The sequence below is a fragment of the Bubalus kerabau genome, chromosome 2 (genome assembly GCF_029407905.1).
Source record: "Bubalus kerabau isolate K-KA32 ecotype Philippines breed swamp buffalo chromosome 2, PCC_UOA_SB_1v2, whole genome shotgun sequence".
In the NCBI taxonomy this organism is placed as follows: domain Eukaryota; kingdom Metazoa; phylum Chordata; class Mammalia; order Artiodactyla; family Bovidae; genus Bubalus; species Bubalus kerabau.
Window position 1 is genome coordinate 198,571,462 of NC_073625.1, and position 17,269 is coordinate 198,588,730.

The 17,269-nt window shown below is 37.6% G+C and overlaps 1 protein-coding gene across 3 annotated transcripts in view; it reads left to right on the forward strand.

Moving 5' to 3' along the window:
• CAPN7 (calpain 7) overlaps nt 1–17,269 on the forward strand; it is a 49,848-nt gene that overhangs the window by 15,626 nt on the left and 16,953 nt on the right. For all 3 annotated transcript variants that reach the window (XM_055569960.1, XM_055569958.1, XM_055569959.1), the window contains exons 7-12: nt 4,257–4,383; nt 5,157–5,242; nt 6,491–6,584; nt 8,572–8,718; nt 10,603–10,709; nt 11,438–11,558. In XM_055569960.1, the coding sequence (XP_055425935.1) occupies nt 4,257–4,383; nt 5,157–5,242; nt 6,491–6,584; nt 8,572–8,718; nt 10,603–10,709; nt 11,438–11,558 (682 nt within the window). The remainder of the gene's footprint in view (nt 1–4,256; nt 4,384–5,156; nt 5,243–6,490; nt 6,585–8,571; nt 8,719–10,602; nt 10,710–11,437; nt 11,559–17,269) is intronic.

Here is a 17,269-nt window from a genome sequence, read left to right on the forward strand (position 1 = left end):
AGTTCTTACTTTCAAAATTGTTTTAATTTTTCAGTACTTTTCCCATCTGCTGAAGTCCAATTAAATCCATAGCCTTGAAATTAAAATTTGTAATAAGAATTCTGGTTGGAAAAGAGACGAGGCTGAGGGAAGGAGGTGGGGCCACGTGGCAGGAGTGCCTCTGCCCTTTTCCTGGTGACAGGACTTGTGGGTCTTGCTTAGGCTGAGGTTATGCTCGTAGTGTCTAACACGGATCCCAGTGCAAGGGAAGGAAGCAGTGAGTAAATATTCGTCTAATTTGTGTTGGATCACAACAGAACTGCAAGTCAGCCAAGGCATTGAATGCAAGGTGGAGAGAAATGACAGGCTTGTTGTTTACTAAGAAGATCCAGTTCAGAAACAGGGTTCATTATGAAGGTGTTAGCATAGCCTTCCAGGACAGTGGCAGCTTATGTCAGGAACCTTAAAATCATTGTTTCAGGACTCCCAGGTTCTAGTCATCCTAAGAAAATTAAAATTGGGCCAAAGATGTCTATCATAAGTGTTTGTTACAGCAAAAAATTATTAAAACAAACTTGGTATCCAGTAATATCAGAGTGATTGGACAATGGCATGATCATGTTATTGTTACATTATTATGTTATCCACAAAAAAATAACTCTTTGAAAAATATAGGGGAAATGTTTGTAATACATAAATTTTAAAAGATGGAAAATTATAAATATATAATATCCAAGGTTAATTTTTTTTCATGTATTTATAGACATATAGAATGAAATGATGTAAAGTGATAGGTCAAAATGTTTACAGTGGTTATCTCTGCTGCTGCTAAGTCACTTCAGTCGTGTCCCGACTCTGTGTGACCCCATAGACGGCAGCCCACCAGGCTCCCCCGTCCCTGGGATTCTCCAGGCAAGAACACTGGAGTGGGTTGCCATTTCCTTCTCCAATGCATGAAAGTGAAAAGTGAAAGTGAAGTCGCTCAGTCGTGTCTGACTCTTAGCGACCCCATGGACTGCAGCCTACTAGGCTTCTCCACCCATGGGATTTTCCAGGCAAGAGTACTGGAGTGGGGTGCCATCGCCTTCTCCAGTGGTTATCTCTAAGCAGCAAAATTAGGTGATTTACTTTTTAAAACACTTTTATTTTTTAAAATTTCTGCCATTAGCCTATTTATTATTGGAAAGCATCGGGAAATTGAATGCTTATTGTGTGCAGAATACATAAAGACTATAAAAACAGAAGACCTGCTCTCACACTTCTAGTGTTTGTCGTTCTTGGATGGGCAGAAGGTGGACATCTCAAGGCCAGTAAGTTACCAGCATAAGGTTTTCACTCAGGCATCTGCACCTATGTGATGCCAGTGGTTGATCTGGATCTAGGGAATGCTTGAATCTAAGACGCTTATAGCATTAACAGTAACGGCACAGATTCCAGGCCCATGCTCTCCAGCGTCATATCCTCTGTGACACCATGCAAGCTTTGTAATCTGCTTCAGACTTTAATAATACAATCCCCTTTCTGGTGTTACTGTGATGATTAAACGAGTTAACAAAATGTAAAGCACTTACAGTGGTGCTTGTTCTATAGAAAGCACTTTGTAATAAGAATAAACTGTTAGGAAATAACTATCTTGCTGACTACTAAATTATATAATTTAGCTGTACATTTCAAATACTTTAAAAATGTTTGACCAGTGATTTCACTTTAAGAAACCAATTTTAAAAAGTATTTACAGATCTAGTCAAAGAGTTATATAAAAGATAGTTAGCAATATTATTCCACTTACGAAAATGTGAATCAATTAATCTAGGATGCTCTTAAATGGTAATATCAAAGTAGAGATACAAACTTGTAGTTCCAATCTTTGTGTAACAGATGAAGGTAAATCATGTTTTTAGTGCTCATACAACAGAATGTCCCTAGAAAGAATTGTATACACTTATGAACAGTCAAGTTTTCAAGAAATTAAGTAACACGGGAAAATGCTTCAGTTCAGTTCAGTCGCTCAGTCGTGTCCGACTCTTTGTGACCCCATGAATCGCAGCACGCCAGGCCTCCCTGTCCATCACCAACTCCTGGAGTTCACTCAAACTCAACGTCCATTGAGTCGGTGATGCCATCCAACCACCTCATCCTCTGTCATCCCCTTCTCCTCCTGCCCCAATCCGTCCCAGCATCAGAGTCTTTTCCAGTGAGTCAGCTCTTCGCGTGAGGTGGCCAAAGTATTGGAGTTTGAGCTTTAGCATCATTCCTTCCAAAGAACACCCAGGACCGATCTCCTTTAGAATGGACTTGTTGGATCTCCTTGCAGTCCAAGGGACTCTCAAGAGTCTTCTCCAACACCACACTTCAAAAGCATCAATTCTTCAGCTCTCAGCTTTCTTCACAGTCCAACTCTCACATCTAAACATGACCACTGAAAAAACCATAGCCTTGACTAGATGGACCTTTGTTGGCAAAGTAATGTGTCTGCTTTTAAATATGCTTTCTAGGTTGGTCATAACTTTCCTTCTGAGGAGTAAGTGTCTTTTAATTTCATGGCTGCAGTCACCATCTGCAGTGATTTTGGAGCCCCCGAAAATAAAATCTGACACTGTTTCCACTGTTTCCCCATCTATATGCTATGAAGTGATGGGACTGGATACCATGATCTTAGTTTTCTGAATGTTAAGCTTTATCTAATTTTTTTTTAGAAAAATTGGGTGACTAATTTTTTTTCTTTTCTGGCCATGTATTATAAATTATAAAGTATTTGCAATATTTCAAAGTTCTAAGAAATGAACGTTAAATTTGGTAATTCAGTGGTGATTTTTGAGAGAACAAGTATTAAGGAGTCTTGGATTTACTGAATTTAGTTCATATTGGCAGGTTAATAATATTGAGTAATTCGATTATAGATTTGAGTCAGCCTTATTTTTTCTCCTCAAACTTTTGTGATGGCTGTTCTTAAATTCTTCTAAATTCATTCAGCTCACTGTATGTTACCAGTCAGGTCCTGATACTACACAGGTACAAAGTGCTGCCTAGAATGCTCGTGGTTCTGTGTGATGTATGAGGTGATCATCAAAAAAGTTTGAGAAGTGTTATATACCATATTATGCTCTAAGAGATTTCCAGCAAATGCTGGCTTATTAAAGGTTTAGAGATGTCCTTCCAATGGAAAAAAAAGAAAAAATACTTCAACCAGGAGTTTTCAGATCACACATCAACGCAAAACCCTCTTTTTCCTAATATCTGTCAACATTGTTTTTAAAAAAACATTTTTTTCAGGTTGTGTATCATTCACCTTATATCATCCTATAAATCTTTCAAAACCAGATTTGTTGCCCTTGCTCTAGAAGCACTTTGAAGAATGGCTGACTTAAACTTTTGTGCTGTACATTAATTATAGAGAAATACTTCATGTGTATTCCCTACACATTTTGAGTAGAGAGTAATGGAGAAGATGCTGGATTTGGCACTAAAGACCTGGAATCAGATACCCTTCCTTCTGTGTCTTAGCTCAGCAGTGCCACAGATTATTTGATCACTTAAAACTTTTTCTAAAAAATTTGCTCTAATAGAACCGTTTTGAAGGTCAAATGAATAAAATATATAAAATATTTTGTGTGATGCCTAGCACATGTTTGGTGTGTGGGTACATGCTCAGTCGTGTCTGACTCTGTGATCCCCATGGATTGTAGCCTGCCAGGCCCCTCTGTCCATGAAATGCTCCAGGCAAGAATACTGGAGTGGGTTGCCATTTCCTACTCCAGGGGATATTCTTGACCCAGGGATCAAACCTGTGTCTCTTGCATCTCCTGCGTTGGCAGGCGGATTCTTTACCACTGTTGCCACCTGTGCGTTACTCAGTAACTAGGTATTCTCATTATTAGTCCTGCAGAGATGAGTTTGTCAAGAGCCAACATAAAGATCTGTAGCTTCCTTGCTTCTTTTGAATGAATCAAATGGCTCCATTTTATTGAAACTGAATTTCTTGAATATAATCATGCTAAATTTAACTCTGAAAGTATATTCTTAAAATAAATATAAAAGTGTTTAATTGCTCTTCTGTTGTCAGTTATCTGTGCCTTTTTTTTAAATTGAGGTGGATGATCGGATTGGATTCAAGGTCAAGTGTAAAAGGCCAAATTTGACCAGAGAGTTTTTTAGAAGTTGCTATATAGCTGTGATCACTGTACCAAAATAAATTCTCTGGGAAATTTAATCTTGTTTTTAAGTCATTTTTTAAGGTTAATTTTATTATTATTATTAAATTTTTATTATCACCTCAGTGATAGATGTGGCAAGTTACCGTTATCACCTAAACAAAAAGCTACATTTTCTAAGTGGGTACGACCGGAAGACCTCACCAACAACCCTACGATGATTTATACAGTGTCTAGTTTCAGCATAAAGCAGGTAAACATTTATTTTGTATAATTTTACATGAAAAGCTAACATTTTAAAGTTATTTAAATATACATGTGCCTTTTTTTTTTAGATTTTTATTTATTCATAAGCATTAGTATGATTGGAAAAATATTCATCTTGCATTTGACTTAGACATACTGAGATGTAATAACTCTTGAACAGTTAAATAGATTTTTGTGCACTCTATTGATACATGCTTGCAGATGAGAATAATTGAGAATCTGAATTTTATGTTTGATGAGAGAATAAATATAGCAGATAGAAAGGTATTGGGCTTATTTCAGTGGCAGAACAACTCTGTGACTTGACTGTAAACTTGATTAATGACACATTAGCCCTGCAGTCATAGATTTTTTTCACATTAGTATGAAAATAATGCTCCTGAAATACCGTGATTCAAATTTTTTGATGTGTGTATTGATTTTAATTTGTCATATTGTAATTAACCAACTTTTAAAAAATGCTTGTAATTTTTTGTCATTAAAAAGTGTAATTCAATTGAGTTTGCTTTTATTCATGTAAGAATACATCATGCATATTTAATTATTCTAAAGTAACTTAATTGAAAAACTTGTTTTTCCGGGGATTTGTACAAACAAACTATGTGTTAGTTGGCACTATGGCATTTCTATTTATTATTTTCCTATTCAAGCAGCAGTCAAAATATTTAGTATAAAAAGGCTCTAGATGCAATGCTTAAATACTGTGGTAATGTTGAAATTGCATGAGTAAATGAATGTAGTAATAATTCTTATTAACAGACAATAGTATCAGATTGTTCTTTTGTGGCATCACTGGCCATCAGTGCAGCTTATGAAAGACGATTTAATAAGAAGTTGATTACCAGGTAAGATTTTATATTTGTCCTTTTAGCCCTTTTCATGGAATTGTCTCTTATTTGGAAATAGAAGCTTAGGCTTTGTCTGCACAGAAAGGGCGTATCACTTAGAACCATTACGGCCTTTGCGTGTCAAGCAGATGGTTTGTGAATGTGGAAAGATTTGCTAAGACAATCTAAGAACATATGCACATATAGTTAGAATAATATAAATGAAATAAATAAGATTGGTCAAATTAAAATCATATCATATTTATAATTTGACTGTACTATATAGTAGCCACAAGTCTCATGTGGATATTACACACTTGAAATGAGCTAGTCTGAATTTGGATAGGCTATAAGTGTAAAATGGATCAGATTTTGAAAACAACACACAAAAAAGATCTATTGGAAAATGTCTCAAAGTTTTATATCATTTATTGAGATAATGTTTTTAATGGGTTAAATAAAACATTAATATAAAACATAATATATATAATACAGCATTATATAGGTCTGTAATATAGTATAACATAATATATATAACATTTTTGCTGGCTAGAACAATGTACTGAAATGTTACCATGAAATACTTTTTTCTTTCAATTTTTTGAAGTTTTAATAGCTTAAAATTATTCGTTATAAAAATTAAGCATTATAATTTTTTTGTACAGCTTTTCCTGAGTTGTTTTTGTTAAGTCCTGAAAGAACAAAGGTAAATAGATACAGACCTTAGTTTCAAGTCATTTGCCATCTTGGATAAACAGAGCTTTTAAATAAATCGTATGCAGTTTGAGAAAGAAAATTGATACTGATAGTTTCTACGAGTATCTTACTAGATAATTTTGTGTACTTTATCAGCGCTCTGCTAACTTTATCTGTCAGAGTTATAGTTTCCTTAGTTGTGGTTAACTGAAATGGTCTGTTTATGTTTTAGAGCCAATAGTAGATTATTTTAACTAGTTTAAAATATATCCACTTAATAGAAAATTTATTAGAGGATATAATTAAAAATGAGCATTTTTCAGAATATTATGAAATGTATGCCCTACTGTATAATCTCATAAGATACTGTCTTCATTTATTTATATTAAGTAAAAACTTTGAGGTGAAATTCTTTTTCCATTACAGGTCTATTATAGACAAATATTCTTATATTTATTTTTGTAAAATTACTAAGACAATAGCATATGTCTAAATAAAATTAATATTCTGCATAGTAGTTTATATTGAATATTAATGTTGGTATTTCACCATTTCTTTCCCTTACTAAAGCATAATTTACCCTCAGAATAAGGATGGTGAGCCAGAGTACAATCCTTGCGGAAAGTATATGGTAAAACTTCACCTCAATGGTGTCCCAAGAAAGGTGAATAACGTTTCTCTCCATATCAACCCCTTCTCTCTTCCCTACCTTTGAATCTTGAGTAGAGTCATTAAGAAATGTTATTTATGTAAACATTTAAAAAGTCAGTTTAGTTGATTTTGACTCTGTGATATTATACATATTACTACCAATAATATCATCAATAATAATTAAAAATAAAAAATCATGGCAAGCATAAAGTCTTTTAAAAAATGAGTTTGGGAAAATTTATAGAAAGCTCCAAGAAGTAGCATTGAGCTAATGATTGCGTATGCTTAAAATGAATTTTAATCTGGTGGTCATTAATTACCTTTTTGATTAAAGAGGTATCAGACACACTGAGTTCATTAGAACAATTTATGCGTGTAAATCGAGATGTAAGACACCTTTAATATTGTTTTCCTTTGTGAAATATGTACATAGTTTTAAATTGCAAATCTTTCTCTAAGGATTCTGAACCATGTTGTAAGGGCCTTGTATTGTTAGGATTCTCTAGCTCCTGTCAACTCATTAAGTCCAGGGATCAACATGAGTATCACTTGGGAATTTGCTGGGCTTCCCAGGTGGTGCTAGTGGTAAAGAACTCACCTGCCAATGTAGGAGACATAAGAAACATGGGTTTGATTACCTAGGTCAGGAAGATCCATGGAGGAGGGCATGGCAACCCACTCCAATATTTTTGCCTGAAGAGTCCCATGGACAGAGCAGCCCAGGGGGCTACAGTCCATAGCATTGCAAAGAATTGGACATGACTGAAGTGACTTAGCATTCATGCACGCAGGAGTTTGTTAGAATTTCTGAACTTGGGCCTCATCCTGGACCTGCTGAATCAGAATGCACATTTAAACAATATTCCATACTGATTCTAGTGTGGGAAGCTTAGAAGTTACTCTCTGGTTGAATATGAATCAAACTTTGGGGTGCACAGAATCATTTGGAGTCTTGTTAAAAAAGTTTCCTGGGCTCCAAAGCATCTGATTCAGTAGGTCTGCAGAAGAGCCAGAATTTGCATATCTAACAGGTTTCTACAGAGAAGGCGATGGCACCCCACTCAAGTACTCTTGCCTGGAGAATCTCATGGACGGAGGAGCCTGGTGGGCTGCAGTCCATGAAGTCGCAAAGAGTCGGACACAACTGAGCGACTTCACTTTCACTTTTCACTTTCATGCATTGGAGAAGGAAATGGCAACCCACTCCAGTGTTCTTGCCGGGAGAATCCCAGGGATGGGGGAGCCTGGTGGGCTGCCGTCTATAGGGTCACACAGAGTCGGACACGACTGAAGTGACTTAGCAGCAGCAGCAACAGGTTTCTAGGTGATGGTGGTGATGTTGTCTGAGAACAACCTTTCAGAGTGGCTGCTCTAGCTAATTTCTTAAGGACTAAACAGATTTATTGAGAATGGTTTTTCTGAACTATAATTTGTAACTAATCTCTGGTTTAAAGAATCTTTCAAAATGCAGTTGCATAGTTTTTCTATCAATAAATCAAAATTCTTTTTATCCTCTTATTTCCCAAATCACTCTATAATGTGAATTAGAGGCTGCATGTTTTTGGTGATGACTTCTATGCTTCTATATTATTTAAATGTATTATTTAGCCATAATGTTTTACAACTAGGTATAGCATAAATCTTTTTTGCAGATTTAGGGTACTATTATTATTTTCCTTAATAGTGAGAGGCCCTTTTGTAAATTATTTTAGATATAAAGTACATTTCTAGAATCCCTAATAATTATGTTGGTAGATCCATAACATTTTCCAACCAATTGGCTTTAATACCTGAGAGGGAGATTAAGTTGTAAACCTTAAGAAAGTCATCACGAAACATTTTATAATTGATCAGTTTCCAGAAATATGGAACTACCATTATCTTAGTATTTGACATAGCATGCCTTTTATTTTATCAGTATGAGGTGTGGAAGTTTTTTGATAGGAAAGATTTTAAGATATTTTGTACCACCCAAGGAAATTAATGTTCTCTTTCTCCAGGTGATAATTGATGACCAGTTACCTGTTGATCACAAAGGAGAATTGCTCTGTTCCTATTCTAACAACAAAAGTGAATTATGGGTTTCTCTCATAGAAAAGGCATACATGAAAGTCATGGGAGGATATGATTTCCCAGGATCCAATTCAGTAAGTAATAAGATGATCCAGACACAGGCTTATGCTACCTAATATGATTATTCTAAGTTTGAAAGATTGTAGATGATGTATTTGGTTTAAGTGAAAACATTATCAGCCCCTGAAAAATATTGATCAGCCAGTTATTATGGGAGTGCATGTTTTCTTTTGTAAGATTATTTGCACATTGTGTAGATTTAGCATTCAGGAAAGCCTAAAGTGTATGTGTCTCCTGTTCTGGTGGGATACAGGGCCAAACAAATGTACCCTTCCAAAGAACCCTCTGCAAATCTAAGGGATGAATCATATTGTCATCCTTTTGTGTGTGTGTGTGTGTGTTTTTAATAAATTCAGGCTCAAGGACTTTGGGGTTAGTTTTTCCCAAGCTTAACACAACTTCATCTGTAAAATCAGGGTGTCTGCCAGTGTCCTTTAGTTGTCAACCACAGCGTTGCGCCAGAAATTATTCAGGCTAGCCTGACTCTCCAGAGAAGGCACTGGCACCCCACTCCAGTACTCTTGCCTGGAAAATCCCATGGACGGGGGAGCCTGGTAGGCTGCAGTCCATGGGGTCGCTAATAGTCGGACACGACTGAGCGACTTCACTTTCTCTTTTCACTTTGATGAATTGGAGAAGGAAATGGCAACCCACTCCAGTGTTCTTGCCTGGAGAATCCCAGGGACAGGGGAGCCTGGTGGGCTGCCGTCTATGGGGTCGCACAGAGTCGGACACAACTGAAGCAACTTAGCAGCAGCAGCAGCATGACTCTCGGAGAAGGCAATGGCACCCCACTCCAGTACTCTTGCCTAGAAAGTTCCATGGACGGAGGAGCCTGGTGGGCTGCAGTCCATGGGGCCGCTAAGAGTCGGACACGACTGAGTGACTTCACTTTCTCTTTTCACTTTCATGCATTGGAGAAGGAAATGGCAACCCACTCCATTGTTCTTGCCTGGAGAATCCCAGGGACAGGGGAGCCTAGTGGGCTGCCGTCTATGGGGTCGCACAGAGTCGGACACGACTGAAGCGACTTAGTAGCAGTAGCAGCAGCATGACTTTAAATTATAACACTGATCAGCCTGTGGCCTTAGAAGAGGTGTTTACCCTTTTTTAGCTTCTTTGCTTGTCTGTAACATGAGGATAATACCCACCTCTCAAGAACCATAAAGCTTAAATGAGGTAATATATGCAAATCACTTATTACTCATTTCTGGTTAGTATCCTAGCCCAGTGCCTGGCCTCCTTCATCCTGCTGCTGCTTATAATGCTAGTCAAAGAATGTATAGGTCATAGTTAAAGGTAGAAAGATGTTAACAAATTTCTTCCCAGCCTCCATGTTCAATTGCTCTGTCCTTCAGATATTTTTAGTGTAGCTTTCTCATCCATTGCCTGTTGATTTACCGAGTCAACTGTCATCATCATCATCAAAGCAGTTTTTCCTATTAAATGTTTTGAGTTTTCATCAGATATATCAGTAAATGGATTCTGGAAAAGCAGCAGAGAGTGTGAGGAAAAGACAGACTTGTGCTTAAATCCAGATGGGAATTTGAGTTAAGTAAGAGGTTTATTTTTCTGAAGAAGGAAAATGCAACCCATCCAATAATAAAAGATTTATTATCCCTGGAGAGGGAAATAGCAACCCACTCCAGTATTTTTGCCTGGAAAATCCCGTGGACCGAGGAGCCTGGTGGGCTACAGTCCATAGGGTTGCAAGGAGTCAGACATGTCTGAGCACACGCATACAAGAGAGTCATATGGATAGAAAACAACTTACTACCTTCTGATTTATTCCTATCAGAATCATTATATCAGATCAGTGAGATTTAGTAGCGTACCCTGGGGGCTTATTTAGGAGCTTGAAAACCACAGTGACAGTCCTAACTGGGTTTATGTTGCAGAACATTGATCTTCATGCCCTGACTGGGTGGATACCAGAAAGGATCGCCATGCATTCAGACAGCCAGACTTTCAGCAAGGATAATTCTTTCCGAATGCTTTACCAAAGGTAAACACTTCTCTCTCTCTCTTTTGTACTAAAAGAGGCCATTTAAAAGCCTCATGTCTTGTTGAGAATGGATACTGCAGAGGCTGTTGTTCTCAGTTATTAGGGAAGTTGTGTTTTTAAAATATTCACTTGATGCACACTTGCTCCAGCCAGCCCTCAGTGACGCTTGCAGTTAATCCAGGTGGTAGATAATCCAAAACATTTGGATAAAGGAATATTGGAAAGACTATTTTGTACTTCCTGAGTACTTACCAATTTGAGGGAAGGTGGGAGAAGAGGAGGGTGAGAACATAAAGATAGCTTAAGCCTTAAATGGATCATCCATGTGAAGAGCTGGAAAACTGTCTGTATGGTAATACACATTCAGTCTTGAAACCAGAAAGCTCAGTGATTTGACAAATAAAATTATACGGCTTTGGGAGAAATGCATTTGGTATTTTCCATCTTCACCTTTATTTGTAAATCATTTGAAAATTTAGCATTTATTTTTCTTCATTGATAGGTTTCTGAGAATTAGTTTGTCTAAAACTGGGAGGGAAAAGAAATAAATGTGATTGTTTTTTCTGATTTGCTGTAAAATAAAAATGTACTTCTCTGGTGGGTGTTGAAAATAGCCTGTTTTAGAAAAGATTTCCACTTGGTAGAAATTTTGATGTAAAGGAAAGATGGTGTAATCTGAGGTACGGATGTGCTTACCTTTGGTTGTTGATCTGTCGGGTCCATTCCAGGTTTCACAAAGGAGATGTCCTCATCACTGCGTCCACTGGAGTGATGACCGAGGCTGAAGGCGAGAAGTGGGGCCTGGTCCCCACACACGCGTACGCTGTGCTGGACATCAGAGAATTCAAGGTTCCGCCTCACGTTTCATTTCCCTTGCTTTTCTCGTTTGCTAGTAAGACATCGCAAGCATTCCAAATAACATACGAGCTTTTTAAATACTGATAAGTCAAGATTTAGACCAAGTTTGAAAACCGTTGTACCTATTACATTAAACTTGACCTCTACCTCTACCATTGGAGATGATGAATAAAAAGGTGAGAAATGTAAAGACAGTGGCAGTACAGATATTCACAACGGAACAGGAACGTTGTATGCCTCTTTTTTTTTCCCATAAAAGTAGTAGGGTTGAGGTGAACACACGTCCCTCGAGGCTCTGGGCTGTCTGTTGGCTTTGGGGCTCAGTCACAGTGTCAGGCTGTAGAGCCTTCGGTGAATACTTGTGCCCAGACGAAAAATAAGAGGATTCCTATGAATAAGAAGCATGCCAGTGGGTTTGCATGTGTTTTTCTAGCAGCCCTTGCACCGTGAGGCCTTTTCAGGCCCTTTCTCTGTGTTCTGATATTGGCACATTGACCTTATTACTTCTCATGTTATTGGTTCGTTTTTTTCATTGAAAAGTATGTCTGTACAATGGATTAGAAAATATAAAAATTGTTAAGGAAAGAGCTCTCTTTCCCTTATGGTATAGAAACTAAGCTGTCTAGTTACTGAAAAGTTTAACTAGCTGTATATTCCAGTTTTCCTGCTTAAACTTAGAGAAAGAAGTAGTGATCAGTCACCAAGAACAGGGTACTACTGGGTATTTAAATTGATTTTCTTATGTGGCACGTGGAACTATACGAATTATGAAGGCAGTAGGGATGCGCTGCAACATTTAAAAATTTGTAGTCTTAAAGCCACTATTGTGCCACTAACCATTCTGTATAGAATTGTCTCTCCCTTTAAAAGTGGCATAAAAATTGACTGCATATAGCAAAAAAATAAAAAAATTTACGTGAAATAAACTGAAATACCTGTGTTTGTTTAGGAATGTATCTTGCCACAAAAACCAAGTAAAACATTGAGAATAATAGTTGCTATTATTTAATAATAATTTTACTGTTAGAATATCCTTTGAGATAGATAATAAATGTGTCTGGCAAGAGATTTAAGTTTAGACAATTAAACAGTATGAAATTAAGGTTGAATGTGAGGAAAATTTCTGTAAAGATACATCATTTACTTCAAGAAATGAAAATTTGTTGTGATTGGGAGAAACTGGAAAAATAACATATTTAAGAGAAAAATAGGTACCTGTGGTTTGACTTGAAAACAAAGCATTAAAAAATTATTAAATTTCAGTGAAGCTTCTCAAATAATAGCCTTGTCAAGAATCAGCAGCATTATTCACACAGAATCAATTTGATGTGTCAGTTACTGTGTAATGATGAAGGTCGCTTGTGCTTTTTGTACTTTTTTAAATCGAGGCGTGACAGCGGTGCAGCCCTGCGCGGCGGGCGGCAGCCCTGCGCGGCGGGAGGCAGCCCTGCGCGGCGGGAGGCAGCCCTGCGCGGCGGGCGGCAGCCCTGCGAGGCGGGAGGCAGCCCTGCGCGGCGGGAGGCAGCCCTGCGCGGCGGGCGGCAGCCCTGCGCGGCGAGCGGCGGGAGGCAGCCCTGCGCGGCGGGAGGCAGCCCTGCGAGGCGGGAGGCAGCCCTGCGCGGCGGGAGGCAGCCCTGCGCGGCGGGAGGCACCCTGCGCGGCGAGCGGCGGGAGGCACGGCGGTGGGATAACCCCCATCACAGCAGGCGCCACAGTCACCATCTGTCCCCACACGACGCTGTCACAGTGTTCCCGGCGCTGAACCTTTCATCCCGTTGCCTGTTTATTTTGCAGCTGGCACTTTGTGCCTCTTTATCCGCCTCGCCTGTTTTACTCACAGCCCCGCCACCCCATCCCACTCAGGCAGCCGCCTGTTTTCTTCTGTATCTGTGGATCTGTTTCTGTACTGTTTGCTCATTTGTTCTGTTTTTTAGATTCCACACATAAGTGAAATCATATGGTATTTTTCTTTCTCTAACAGTTTCACGTAGCATAATGCCCCCAAGATCCATGACAAATGGCAAGATTTCATTCTTTTTTAATGGCTAACATTTCATTGTATATATGTATACCGTTTTGTTTTGTTTTGTTTTAATCCATTCATCCGTCAATGGACACTTAAGTTGCTTCCATTTCTGGGCTCTTGTATATAATGTTGCAGTGGACATTGGTGGGCATATGTGTTTTCCAGATTAGTGTTTTTGTTTTCTATGGACAGATGCCCAGAAGTGAAATTGCTTGATCATATGGCAGTTCTGTTTTTAATTTTTTTAGGGGTCCCCATACTGTTTTCATAATGCCTACACCCAGTTCACATTCCCACCGAAAGTGCATCTCTTTACATCCTTACCAACGTTTGTTATTTGTTGTCTTTTCTACTGTAGCTGTTCTGACAGGTGTAAAGTGATGTCCCATTTACATTTTCCTGATTAGTGATGTTGAGTATCTTTTCATATATGTGTTGGCCATCTGTATATCATCTTTGGAAAAAATGAATGTGCAAGTCCTTTGCCCATTTGTTTAATTAGGTTCTATTTTTCTCATGTTGAGCTGTATGAATTCTTTGTATGTTTTGGATATTATCCCCTTATCAGATACATTATTTGCAAATATTTTCTCCCATTCAGTAGGTGGCCTTTTCATTTTGTTGATAATTTCCTTCACCTTGCAAAGTTTTGTAGTTTGATGTAACATTATTTGTTTGTTTTTGCTTTTGTTTCCCTTGCTTGAGGACACAGATACAAAAATACTTCCAAGGTCCATACTGCTTATGTCTTCCTCTAGGAGTTTAATGGTTTCAAGACTTACATTTAAGTCTTTAAATCCATTTTGAGGTTATTTTTGTATATGGTGTAAGATATTGTTCCCATTCCTTTTTTTTAACATGTAACTGTCCAGGTTTCCTAACACTGTTTATTGAAGAAACTTTTTTTCCCTCTGTGTGTTTCTGACTCCTTTGTCATAAATTAGTTGTAAGTATGGGTTTATTTCTGGGCTCTGTATGCTCCACTGATACATGTGCCTGTTTTGGGGCCAGTACCATATTGTTTTGATTACTGTAGCTTTGTAGTACGGTTTGAAATCAGAGAATTGTGAGACTTCATAGCTTTGTTTTTCTTTCTCAAGATTGTTTCAGCTATTTGGGGTCTTTTGTGTTTCTGTACAAGTTTTAGTTATTTGTTCTAGTTCTGGGGAAATTGTCATTGGTATTTCATCAGGGATTGTAGTGAATCTGTGGATTGCCTTGGGTTGTATGGGCACTTTAACAGCATTAACTCTTCACTCCGTGAGCATGGTATGGCTTTCTGTTTGTTTGTGTCATCTTTAATTTCTTGCCTCGGTGTCTTACAGCTTTCAGAGTGTAGGTCTTTCACTTCCTTGGTTAGTTTTGTTCCTTGATATTTTATGATTTTTGTTGGAATTGGAAATGAAGCTATTTTCTTAATTTCCCTGATCATTGTTAGTGTATAGAAGCAGAACAGATTACTGTATGTTAATTTTGTGTCCTGTAGCATTACCAAATTCATTTAGTAGTTCTGATAGTTTTTTGGTGGCATCTTCAGGATTTTCTGTGTATGGTATCATGTCTTGTGCAAACAGTGACAGTTCTGTTTCTTACTTAACAATTTGGATTCCCTTTATTTATTTTGCTTGTCTAATTGCTATGGCTGCTGCTGCCAAGTCGCTTCAGTCGTGTCCTACTCTGTGCGACCCCATGGACTGCAGCCTACCAGGCTTCTCCGTCCATGGGATTCTCCAGGCAAGAACACTGGAGTGGGTTGCCATTTCCTTTTCCAAATTGCTGTGGCTAGGACTGAATAAAAGTGGCAGGAGTGGACGTCTTGTCTAGTTCCTGATCTTAGAGGGGATGTTTTCAGTTTTTCACTGTTGAGTATGAAGTTACCTGTAGGCTTGTCATATACGGCCTTTATTATGTTAAGGTCCCTCTGTACCCACTTTGTTGAGAGTTTTTATCATAAACAGATGTTGAATTTTGTTAAAGCTTCTTCTGCCTCTGTAGAAATGACCATATGATTTTTATTCTTCAATTTGTTAATGGGGTGTTACCCCTTGATTGATTTGCAAATGTTGAATCGTCCTTGCATCCATGGGATAAATCCCACTTGATCATGGTGTGTGACCTTTTAATATATTGTTGGGTTGGGTTTGCTAATACTTTGTTGAGGATTTTTGCATCTGATGCTCATCAGTGACACTGGCCTGTGGTTTTCTTTCTGTGTGGTATTTTGAGTTTTGGTATCAAAACTGCTGGTCTTTGAAAATAAGTTTGGAAGCATTCCTTCATTTTCAGCTCTTTGGAATACTTTGAGAAAGATAGATGTTAATTCTTCTTTAAACATTCAATAGAATTCACCCATAAAACTCTCTGGTCCTGGACTTTGTTTGTGGAGAGTTTGTAAATTACTGGTTCAACTTCATCACTGGTCGTTGATTGGTTCATGTCTTGTGTTTCTTCCTGATTCCATCTTGAGAGATTGTACATTTCTAGGAATTTATCCATTTGTTCCAGGTTGTCCATTTTACGGGTGTATAATTGTTTGTAGTAACTTCTTATGATCATTTGTACTTCTGTGATGTCAGTCGTAACTTCTTTCTTATTTCTTATTTGACTTATTTGGGTTCTCTTTCTTGATTAGTTCAATTAAAATTCATCAGTTTTGTTTATATTTTCAACAAACCAGGTCTTAGTTTCACTTTTCTTTCTTTCTTTTTTTTAGTTTCTATTTCATTTATTTCTGCTCTCATCTTTATGATTTCTTTCCTTCTACTAACTTTGGGTTTTGTTTGGTTTTTTTTCCTACTGCCTTTAGGTATAAAGTTAGGTGTTTGAGATTTTTCTTTATTTCTGAGGTAGTCTTGTATGACTATAAACTTCCCTTTTAGAATTGCTTTTGCTGCATCTCATAGATTGTGATTGTTGTGTTTCCATTTTTATCTATCTCAAGATATTTTTAAATTTCCTCTTTGACTTCTTCAGTGACTTATTAGTTGTTTAGTTGCAGGTTGCTTAGCTTTTATGTGTTTGTGGTTTTTGCAGTTCTTTCTTGTGGTTGATTTCTAGTCTTAGGTTCTTGTGGTCAGGAAAGATGTTTGATGTGGTTTCAGTCTTTTTAAATTTATTGAGACTTGTTTTGAGGCCTGGTGCGTGATTTGTCTTGGAGAATGTTCTATGTGCACTTGAAAAGGATGTGTATCCTGCTGGTTTTGGGTGGGATGTTCTGTAGATATCTGTTAAGTCCATTGGGTCTAATGTGCAATATAAGTGGTTTTCTTAATGATGATTTTTCTGCCTAGGTGATTTATCCATTGATACAAGTGGCATGTTACTACCTCCTAGTAATATTGTGTTACTGTTCATTTTTCCCATTATGTCTGTTAATATTTGCTTTATGTATTTGGGTGCTCTTATGTTGGATGCATATGTATTTAAAATTGTATCTTTTTCTTGGATTGATCCATTGTCTCTTGTTACAGTCTTTGTTTTAAACTCTATTTTGTCTGATACAAAGTATTGCTATCCCAGCTTTCTTTTTGTTTCCATTTATATGCAATACCTTTTTCCATACCCTCACTTGGAGTCTGTGTGTGTCTTTAGATCTGAACTGAGTCTCTGTAGGCAGCATTTATATGGGTCTTGTTTTCTTTATTTTTATTATTTTATTTTCTTTATCCACTGTATG